At 45.8% G+C, this 11,229-nt stretch overlaps 1 protein-coding gene across 9 annotated transcripts in view; it reads left to right on the top strand.

The window, feature by feature from the left end:
* Nucleotides 1-4,157: 4,157 nt before the first annotated feature.
* Nucleotides 4,158-11,229, top strand: part of SRRM1 (serine and arginine repetitive matrix 1) — a 35,485-nt gene continuing 28,413 nt past the window's right edge. For 5 of the 9 annotated variants that reach the window (XM_077899092.1, XM_077899091.1, XM_077899090.1 and 2 more), the window contains exon 1: nt 8,827-8,982. In XM_077899092.1, the coding sequence (XP_077755218.1) occupies nt 8,962-8,982 (21 nt within the window). In that variant the 5' untranslated portion in view covers nt 8,827-8,961. Of the gene's footprint in view, nt 4,268-4,644; nt 4,718-8,358; nt 8,513-8,825; nt 8,983-11,229 lie in introns of those variants that run through there. The other 4 variants (XM_077899097.1, XM_077899096.1, XM_077899098.1 and 1 more) reach the window with 4 other exon arrangements.

Genomic DNA, 11,229 nt, shown 5'->3' with positions numbered 1-11,229 from the left:
CCACTTAAACTGCACTGTCATCCTTTGTGCCATGATTAGCACATATTTTACATCTATATATGTTAAAAAGATCACAAGTTATATTGTCTTTTTTTTTTTTTTGGTTTAAAGTCCATTGACATCGGGGCACCTGGTGGCTCAGTTGGTTGAGCATTTGACTCTTGATTTTGGCTCTGGTGTCATGACCTCAGGGTCCTGAGATAAGCCCCATATTGTTGCTGTCATCAGGCTCCCTGCTCATCGGAGAGTCTGCTTCTCCCCCTGCCCCCTTCCCCTGCTTGTGCTCTCTCTCTCTCTAGAATAAATAAGTAAATCTTAAATAAAAAAAAAAAAAGTCAAATGACATTTAAAGAATTTAAGAACAAAAAGTTGGCTTTTAAAATATTTATCACTTATTCACCATTCCCAGTGTTCTTTTTGTCCTATGAATCTAAATTTCTAAATGCTATCATTTCCTTTCAGCCTATGGAACTTCCTTTAGAATTCCTTGGGATGAGGGTCTGCTGGTGACAAATCACAATTCATATACTCACACACCATACAACTGGCCTAAAGATCTTTGTCTATCGCTCATAGGCTACTGGACAACAAACTTCAGTAATTCCATGGGGGCCAAAAGGAAGGTGTGTGGTCCAAATTTATATTTGCTGACTGGTTCCCATCTGGTCTCTAGCCAGCTAGACAATGTGTCTAGCTTTACAAGACTATGTCATAAGGACCTTGCCCAGCTAGGGAATTTGGGTGTGGAAGATAAAGACAAAAAAATTAAAAAAAAAAAAAAAGGTTATTTAGAGTAACAAGAGTTGTTACTCATTTTAAATGAAGTCAAGAATGATTTCAATCACTAATCACTATTATGGCCACTATTATCAGAATGGTCCCAGGCCTGAGGTGAAGAAAACTCACCCAAGCCCCTCTGGCTTTCCCTTTCTTTCACCTGGGTTTAGGCACAGACTGGGAGGCATTTGCTGACCAGATTAAGGAAGGCTTATTTGCTCATTCACCAATAGGATAAGATATGTCTACATTCCCTCCTCTAGCTATTTGCTTAACACCTACACAAATGTCAAGCCATTTATGATGTTGTGGTTTCAACCTTCCGCAGATAGACCAAACCCTACAAGTGAGTTCTGCTGTATGCTGGCTGTGTGGTTTTAGGAAATGAACTTCTTCCTGGGCCTCATTTGGTCATTTCTAAAATTGGGATAATAATTATGTATTAATTTTTAAGGGCTGCTGTATAGATTACCACAGATGGGGTGATTTAAATGACATAAATTTGTTTTCCCACAATTCTGGAGGCTAGAAGTACAAGACCAAGGTGTTAGCAGGGTGGGTTTATCCTGAAGCCTCTCTCCTTGACTTGTAGATGGCCACCTTCTCCCTGCATCTTTACATGGTCTTCCTTCTGCGTGTGCATCTGGGTCTTCCTAGCTTCTCATAAGGACACAGACATATTGGATTAAGATCCACCTAATGACCTCACTTTAACTTAATTATCTTTCTAAAGACTCTATCTCTCCAAATACAGTCACATTATGATGTATCGGGGGTGAGGACTTCCACATGTGAACGGGAGAGGAGAGGACACAAGTCAGTCCGTAACATCCTACTAGGTATTATTGTGAGGACTGAATTCTCTAACGTGTTTAAAGCACTAACACAAAGATTGACATAGTATATTCCCTGATGTAAATATTACTATGAGGTCCTACCTAAAAAGATACTGGCACTTGAACACAAGAGAACATAGAGCAGGAAAAGATAATTTTCCCATTTATGGTTCCTTGTTCCCCATCTGATGGGCATTTGTGTTGTTCTTCCAGCTTTTCTTTTAAAAATACACCAACACAATGCCTGAATGTAACATCTGTGGGGGAACTTTCTATAGGATAAAAAGCAAAGCAGGCAGCTATATTTTTCTGTTGCGACATTTGCCTGTTGCTTTTATCTTCTGGCTACATTATAAACTCCCTGAGGACTGTCTTAAGCATCCCTGGTATTCTTTACTACATCTAAGAACCCCAAGGTGCACATAGTCAGGGCTCAGTAAAAAACCCACCAATCAAACCAACAGTACAGTGTCTTTGTCATTGTTTGCTTCCCTCTGAGAGGATAGACTGCCATCTAGTGAATCTGGCTATTAGACTGGGAAAGAGAGATTCAGAAAATCTCAGACTGCTGTTCTATGTCTTACATATTTGATATTTATGCATGCAAAAAAAAAAACAACTAGAAATCTGCTTATTGTTTGACAGCTTGATATATTAATGGTAAATTCAACTAAGCTTTTATTTTCTTTTATTGCCAAGAGATTTCTGCCCTTCATATAGTCAACCTCATAGTGAATCTGATTAGTGACAGTAAAATAAATATGGAGAAGGCCATGAGAAACTCAGGAATCATAAAGTGTCTATTTAGTATTAAAAATGTGCAGTATAGCGAATGCAGGAACACTGTAGTGCCAAGAAGCTATTATTCCTGCACTATAATGCCAGACTTAATTTGACTACTAAATTTTTTATTTTATTTTTATTTTATTTATTTTTTTTTAAAGATTTTATTTATTTATTCATGAGAGACACAGAGAGAGAGGGGCAGAGACACAGGCAGAGGGAGAAGCAGGCTCCATGCAGGGAGCTCGATGTGGGACTCGATCCCGGGACTCCAGGATCACGCCCTGGGCCAAAGGCAGGCGCTAAACCGCTGCGCCACCCAGGGATCCCGACTACTAAATTTTTTAAAAAGATTATTTATTTATTTGAGAGAGAGAGAGCAGGAACAGTGGGGAGAGGCAGAGGGAGAGAGAGAAGCAGTCTCCACCAAACAGGGAACCAGACACAAGGTTCAGATCCCAGGACCCTGAGATTATGACCTGAGCCGAAGGCAGCCGCTTAACGGACTGAGCCACCCCGGTACCCCGACTACCAAAATTTTTAATAATAAAGTTGTAGTTAAACTTGTTAAAATTTCATACTTTTTTGTTTTTAGAGATTTTATTCATCTATTTGAGAGAGAGCGCATGTGCACACACATACACACAAAAGCCTTGGGATGGTGGGGAATGGTAAGGAGGAGCAGAGGGAGAGGGAGAAGCAGACCCCTCACTGAGCAGGGAACCTGATACGGGCTTGATCTAAGGCCCCGAGACCATGACCTGAGTAGAAAGCAGATGCTCAACCAACTGAGCCACTCAGGTACCCCCAAATTTCATACTTTCTTGATAAAAGTTTATTCTTGTATCCAAAAGTGTATTCTATGATGGAAGTCTTTAGCTTTGGCAGAACATTGTTTTTAACACGCAGCTATTGTGCATTTGGCAAAAGCGTGTGTTTGTTGCCCATATACTTGGAACTTCTTATTTGCCAAACTGGTTTGGGTGCTGATAATGAAGAGAGGAGACAGTTCCTGCTTTCAAAGAGTTTTTGTGTGCTGGGGCAGGAGGGGGTACACAAGAGTGGAGATGAGCATGTACATGATTAGAATATAGTAGAAAATATGTTAATAAGTAGAATATGAAGAACCTGTTTGCAAAGATCTGGGTCTAAGGGTTTGGGGGCTGAGCAATCCCCTAAAAGATACTCAGATGGTAAGTACTAAGTTCCACCACTAGAAATGCTTCCTAGAAGAGGTAACACCTAAACTAAATCCTGGAAGAAGAATCAGAGTTGGTTAGTTAAAAGGATTGAAAGTAGAAAAACAAGGTGGGGAGGGCAAAGCAAAGCCTGGAAAGGAGAGAACAGTAGTTCTAGATCAAAGGGATAGAATATGTACAAAGGTTCTGAGGGGAGAGAAAGAATATATAGTCCCTCCTAAATCTGAAAGTATACAAACTCTTATGCTTATGTATTTTTTCTTTTTTGTTTTAAATTTTAAGTAATCTGTACACCCAACGTGGGGCCCAAACTTACAATCCCGAGATTAAGAGTCACATATTCTTCTGACTGAGCCATCCAGGTGCCCCTACATTTTCAACTTTCCAACACTTGCACTGGTAGCCAGCCTCCAAGATGGCCCCCAATGGTTCACACCCTTGCGCTGTCCCCTCCATCACTGAGTATAGGTAACCTGTGTCATCAAAGGGATAATGTGGAGACTATGGTGTATGACTTCTGAAGTTAGGTCATAAAAGACACCATGGCTTATGTCTTGCTCTCTTTTGGATCATTTGCTCTGAGGGGAGCCAGCTGCCATGCCATGAAGATATCCAAACAGCCAAAGGAGGGGTCAATGTGGCAAAGACCTGAAGCCTCATGCCAACAGCCATGTGAGTGGAACTTCTTGGAAACACATCTTCCAGGCCCAACTGACTGTAATATAGGCCAATATCCTGACTACATTTTCTTGAAAGACCCTGAGCCAGAACCAAAGAAGCCACTCCAGATTCCTGATCCACAGAAACAGTGCATGATAGATAACATTTATTCTTTCAAGTTACTAAAAATTTGGGGGGTTATTCGGCAGTAAATAATGAATACGCTCCCTGATGTGCTCAAAGACACCTTCCAAAGCAAAATGCATCAGCTTTTATCCATCATACATTTTCATTTTGATTATGGGATTATTTTAGTCCATAGCTTGTCTGGTAAATTTGTGCTGGGATTTTGAGATATTTTTTGAAGATGGTTATTCCATTTTACCTAGGAAACACAAAAGCAGAGCTGAAAGAAAGAAAAGACAGGGATGGAAGTGGGGATGAAAACACAAGCTGAAAGAGGTGAGAAAATTACAAAAAGTGCACATGCCTAAGGGACAGTTATGTTCAGTCATCGTGGCTCTAAAGGACAAAGGGTAGTGGCAGCAGATAGAACAGGTCCATTATCCACAGCAATCAACAAACAGTGTAGGAAAGCATTTGATGAGATAGAGAATCTTTGAATCTGTGCCCAGAAGATTGACAACAAGGTTGGCTGCCCCTTAGCTTTTTGAGGCTCAGGGCTTATTTGGGGACTTAAAGACCGACCTAGCAAAGAGCCACCAGTGGCTCACTGGGATAGCATCTTGGCTTTAAGAGCCATTTTGATCTCCACAGCATCAAAGTGAGCAGGAGATGGCATCTCCAAATACCTTCACTGCCAAGGACTTCACTGCAGGGAGTAGGCTTATCCTTCTCCCCTGTAGGGAGTTTTATCTCCCTTGGCAGAGTTTTCAATGTGGACACTTCCTGATAGAATAAATGTTTATACTACTTCAAAGACTCCTCATTAGTAGAAATGGCCTTTGGTGACTGATCCAGAGTCTTATCCATACATTCATTCAACAAATATTTATTGAGCTCCAAGAATGTGCTAGATACTGTTCTAGACACTAATGAACAAGAAACTCATAAACTTTATTTTTTTTTAATTGGGGGCATGTAAACAGTAAGCATGTAAACAAAATAGTTAACAATGGGGGGCATGTAAATAGTAAGCATGTAAACAAAATAGTTAACAATGTCAACTACTATTAGGCACTATGAAGAAAAAAATAAAGCAAGGTATGATAGAGTGAATGGGGAGAGGGTTCTGCTATTTTCGGAAGGCTGGTCATAAAAGGCTTGTTTGAGGAAGCGATATTTGAGTCACTTAGTAACTTTAGGTTTACCAACACACAGACAAGAGACTGATTTTTGACACCTGTTTATAACTAGACCGTATCTGTAGTTCATTGTAGCTGCAGCTTAGAAGGGAAGGATGTGCAAATGGAGAGGGGTCCTTGTGATGAGTCTGAAAAAGGGAACAGTAAATGAATCATAAGGGTGTCTTATAAGCCACAGTAACTAGCTTCGACTTTATCTAGAGGATTGGAGAGCCACGGAAAGGTTTAATTTGGGGAGTGAAAGGATTAAGATTATTATCTTAGAAAATCACTCTTGAGGGGCACCCTGAGTGGCTCAATCAGTTAAGCGTCTGACTTCAGCTCAGGCCATGATCCTAGGGTCCTGGGATGGAGCCCTAAGTCCAATTCCATGCTCAGCAGGGAGTCTGCTTCTCTTTCTCCCTCTGCTTCTTCCCCTGCTTGTGCTCTCTCTCACTCAAACAAATCAAACCTTAAAAAAAGAAAGAAAGAAAGAAAGAAAGAAAGAAAGAAAGAAAGAAAGAGAGAGAGGAAAGAAAGAAAGAAAGAAAGAAAGAAAGAAAGAAAGAAAGAAAGAAAGAAAGAAAGAAAGAAAGAAAGAGGGATCCCTGGGTGGCGCAGCGGTTTGGCGCCTGCCTTTGGCCCAGGGCGCGATCCTGGAGACCCGGGATCGAATCCCACGTCAGGCTCCCGGTGCATGGAGCCTGCTTCTCCCTCTGCCTGTGTCTCTGCCTCTCTCTCTCTCTCTCTGAGTGTGACTATCGTAAATAAATAAATAAAAAAAAAAGAAAGAAAGAAAGAAAGAAAGAAAGAAAGAAAGAAAGAAAGAAAGAAAATCACTTTCAATATAGGGTAGAGACATCAACCCTGAAGGGAGGGGAAATGGTTAATAGGTTGTTGCTGCGATGACCCAGAGAGTAATCCAAATTAAAAAGAGGCAATTGGGCTAGAAGGAAGGCAACAGAAATGAAAAGGCAAGATCTAGTTACAGTAGAGTATGAAAAAGAGAATGATGATGGGGAGAAAGGTAGACTCATTCATTGAGAATGGGAAAACAAAGTTGAGGCAAGTAAAAGAAGATGAATTCAGTTTGGGACATGTTGAGTGTGAGGTGTTTACAGGACATCCCAAGTTCAATGTAATAAGAAGTTGCATATATAGGTGGGGCAAAAGTATGTATGAGATAAATTGATTTAGCAGATGAAATGGCCATTGAAGCCAAGAGAGGACAGATAAGTCATCTTTGTTGAGTGAAAAGTAAAAAGGGTCAATGGCGGAACTGCAAGGAAAATCAACATTTATGGGATTTGCAGCAAAAAAGAGTAAAGAAAAGATAAACAACACAATGATCAGAACCAGTGAGAATAGTCAGTGAGATGTGGGACATTGTGATTTCATAATTCCATCTGTTCTGTTCTGTGGAAGCCAGTCAGTCACCTTCCCATCTTTGATTCTCTTACAAAGCTGTTGTTCATTTAACAAATTTTATTGAGCCTCTTGGCACGGTTATTATTTTTTTTTTTTTAAGATTTTAAAAATTTATTCATGAGAAACACAGAAGAGAGAGGCAGGGACACAGGCAGAGAGGGAGAAGCAGGCTCCATGCAGGGAGCCCATGCCCAGGAGTCCGGGATCACGTCCTGGGCTAAAGGCAGATGCTCAGACAGCTGGGCAGCTGGGCCACCCAGGTGTCCCTCTTGACACTGTTCTTGATGCTAGCGACAATGAGCAAAAAAGACAAATGCCCTGACTTTAAGGAGTTTACATACTAGTGTGGTGAACGGATAAGAAACAAACATTTTAAAAAGGTAAAGAAATATAAGGTGGTAAATGCTATGGAACAAAAAGTACATTAAGAAGCATCGGGAGCCTAGAGAGGGTGTGTAAGCAGTTTCCAGGGGGTAACTAGGAGGGTAGACCTCCTTGACTAGGTGATACTTGAGCAAAACCTTGACATTTGCCAAGTAGATACCTGGGGGTAGAGCATTTTAGGCAGAAGTTACAACCAATGCAGGGGTCTTGAGGCAAGAGCAAGCTTAGGAAGTCCAAGAGGTGAGCAGGGTCAGGGTACTAGGGAGGAATTCAAAGAAATCGGCGCACATCGGGTAGGATTTTAGCCTGTTCTGAGGAAAACGAGGGACTTCGGGAAAGTTCTGCGCTTCAGACTGAGGTGTCTAAGGTTTCCTAAAAGGGAAAACTCCACTTAGAATAGACGCCGAGTGGCAAGGGTGAAGCAGAAACTGAGGCAGAAGGTGCCGGCGCCCTGAGCCAGGACTGCAGCCCCGCGGGTTTCCTGATAGCCTGGAAGTGGGCTGAAGGTGAAAGAAAAGTCGAGAACACCACCGAGGCTCGCGTCCTAAACAAAGGAAAGCTGCGGCCGCGGACGGAGGCAGGAGACTCCGGGGGGGGGGGGGGGGGAGCGAGGGGCGGGTGGGTTTTCCGGGGTGTGTGGGGAGGGAGGGAGGGAGGGGATGGGGAGCTCAGTCCCGGGCCACGAGCCGTCCGTGAGGCGTATCCAAGCGGAAATGTCAGGCAGGAAGCTGCCGGGACCGACGGGCTCAGGGACGGGGACGCGCGCCTGAGCCGGAGGCCCAAGCCGTCGTCAGCACGGAAGCGGCCTTCGAGGCACCCACAGCCCGGAGCGGCCAGCGCCGCCGCCGCCGAGCAGGGAAGGGGGGAGGGAGCGGCCGTGCGTGCGCGTCCGGGAGGGAACTTGAGGAGACCCGGCCAGAGGGGCCCGCTTCCCGCCCAAACGGGCGAGCCGTGTGAAGACGGCGGCGGGGGCGAGCGAGGAACCGGCTCTCCACCCGCTACCACACAGCTCGACTGCTTAGAGTCGGTCTTAGTCACTGGTAAACGCGTGAAAGCGACACAACCACAACTTCTACGGTGACACGAAGGGCCGGCAGGCCCCGCTCCAGCGCAAGGGCCGCGTCGCCCGCGTCACTCTGAGGTAACAGCCTTCCTCTTCAATCGCTCCCTGGAACACACACACTCACACCCCTCCCCCCAGGGCGGGAGGCCTCCTCCACTACGGGTCGAAGGATGGGTCAAGTCACGCTGAGCGAACAAGGCGGATCCGGCGCCACAAAAGGATTCGCAGGGCGGGGCGACCCGACGGCTCCCTCTCTTGTCTCCATTGGCTGCGATCGCGAGACTCTCCTCGCGGACTGGCTGCTGGGGAGCCTCGGAGACGGCAGCGGCCCCGCCCCCGGGCGCGCGTGCGCACGCGTGGCGGGGGGCTCGCCGCACTGAGCAGGCGCGGCCTCGTGTCGGCTGGAGGGGCGGGTGGAGCGGCGCGCGCTGCGTCCCGGCGCTCGGCCTTCCTTGCCGGTCCCGCCCTCCGTCGCGGCGGCGCGGTGTATCTTGGGATAGGGAGCGATCTCCGAGCGAGGCAGCAAGATGGACGCGGGATTCTTCCGCGTAAGTAGAAGCGCGGGGATCTGCGGTGAGGCGAGGGGCTCCTCGAGAAGGCCCGGAAAGGGGCCTAAACTCGGGTCGGCTGTGGCCAGCGAGGGAGGCTTCGAAGATCCTGATGATCTTCCGCGCCGGCGGACGCTCCCCCCTGCCCTGCGGCGGAGAGACCGGTGCGCCCCTGCGCAGTCTCCTCCTCCGGGATCGTCCCCCCTACGCGGCAGCGACGGTCGCCGGAAAATGGCGGCGGGAATGGGCCGGAGCGGTACCTCGCCGCCCGCCTGCCTGGTGGGGCCTGCAGGCCGGGCCGCGCGCGCCGCCGGGTCCTGGGGCCTAGTCGGGCCGCGAGGAGGAAGTCCCGGGGGGGGGGGGGCGGAGGGAAGCCCTGAGGTGACTGGCGGCGGGAGGATTCTGGAGAGTACGGTTTTCGGGGTACCGCCCTGGGGAGCGTGTTAGGGCAGGAAACGGCGTTCAGCGGCTTCTCTCTCTCTCTCTCTCTCTCTAGAGAGCGAGCGAGCGGCGCCGACCCCCCCCCCCGTCCTCCCTCCTGGTCCTAAGTCTTCGCGGAGGCGCGGGGTCAGAGTTCGCGGGAACTCCCGCCCAATTTGATACTCCTTTAGGGAGGGGAACTCCGATAATAGGTAGTTGGAACGTTTGAATCTGAGACTCTTAAGGGCAGCGGGTGCAACAAAAAGTGTGCACGTGTATGGAGGCAGGGGCGCGGGGGGGGGGGAGGATCCTCTCTCCTTCTCGCACACCGCCCCCCCCAACCCCCCCCGTTTGTTTTAACTCTTCTGAAGTCCGCCGGAGAAAAAGGGGGCCCCTTTACCTAGGTTCTCCCGGGGCCGCGCGCCCAACACCTGCAGGCGGGGGAGCGATCTCGTCGAAGTTGGTGCTCGGGGCCCAGACTTTTACGAGGCTGGTAGTGCTGGAGCCTGTTAGTCCCAAGTTCCTCTCCAGTAGGAAACGCGTACCTAGAAGAGATGTAGATGGGTGGGAAGTGACACTCCTGGGACTAGTTTGCACATGCTTTTAGTGCAGGACGACCGTATTAAGAGACCAGTGGGTTTGGGTCGAAATCTGTATGTAATGTACGTTGGCTCTTTCCACTCCCTGGAGCGTATAATGCGCGGTTTGCGTGTTTTAAAGGAAAAGGTTGGAAGAAGGGAAGACCAAGACTTCAAAGAACACAACTCTTGGCACTTTAAAGCCGACACTGAAATTCTTCAATTGGCTTTAAATGTGCCTTCTAGTTTTTCATCAAAAGTTGCGGTATTATTCCAAGCACTTACCTAAAAGAGGCAGTTATTTGTTTTACGTTGTGCAAACAATACTGTAGTTATTTCTGTAATGATAGTTTCGGTTGAGAGCTTATTATTGACATTTCCATGCTGTTGATGAACTCTGTTTTCTAATTACCATCAAAGTATTTTGAAGTAGTCAATATTCTTGTAATCCAAATGTAGTATTCTGTGGACACAAAAGCCTGTTCTTTTGATTTGTTGTTGTTGTTGTTGTTGTTGTTGTTGTTGTTACTTCCAAGGGAAAGGAGTTCCAAGAGAAAAAGAACAACGTGGTTGATAAATTTTAAAATGAATTTTTGCTTTAGTGTTAGTAAAAATCTAAAAGAAAAGGGTGTGGGTTTTTATATACTACCTATAATTCCTTAGAGGAGTTGACTGGATTTAAACTGCGTTAAAAGAATTTAGGGCAGTTAGGTTTTTTAGTGCACTGTCAGCCAGATAGTAAGCTGAATTTTTCAGTTTAAATAGAAATGATCGCTTTCATTTGCTGAACAACCACCACATGCCAATTACTTTACATACATTATTTTGGAGATACACAGCCCTTGCAAAGTAGATTTTAGCAAATAAAGAAACATTCTCAAAGAGGTTAAGGAACTTCTTTGAGTCATGTGGCTTAAGCAGTGGCAGAATTGGGGTTCTAATCCAGGTTCTTTAGATTCCTAAACAGAATTTTCTTGATCACTTTTCAGGGAACAGTGGCCAGCTTAGTGAACCAATCAGTAGATTTCAGGTCATACAGCCAGTTACTTTGATTATGTTGTTCAGTTGGAATGACAAAATGCAGCCTAATGAGTGATCACTTAATCGTCTCAGGTAGTATTTGTAAGCTCTCATTTTTCCTAAGTCATTGCTGAAATTGAGTTAATTAAAGTAAACCCGTATTTTTCGTGCATTCCAAGTTTTTAAAGTTGTGAATAGAGTCCTAGGGTGTTGCTTTTCCTTTTTTGCC

Source organism: Canis aureus, chromosome 5 (genome assembly GCF_053574225.1).
Source record: "Canis aureus isolate CA01 chromosome 5, VMU_Caureus_v.1.0, whole genome shotgun sequence".
Classification (NCBI taxonomy): Eukaryota; Metazoa; Chordata; class Mammalia; order Carnivora; family Canidae; genus Canis; species Canis aureus.
This window is presented reverse-complemented; position numbering and strand designations above follow the sequence as displayed.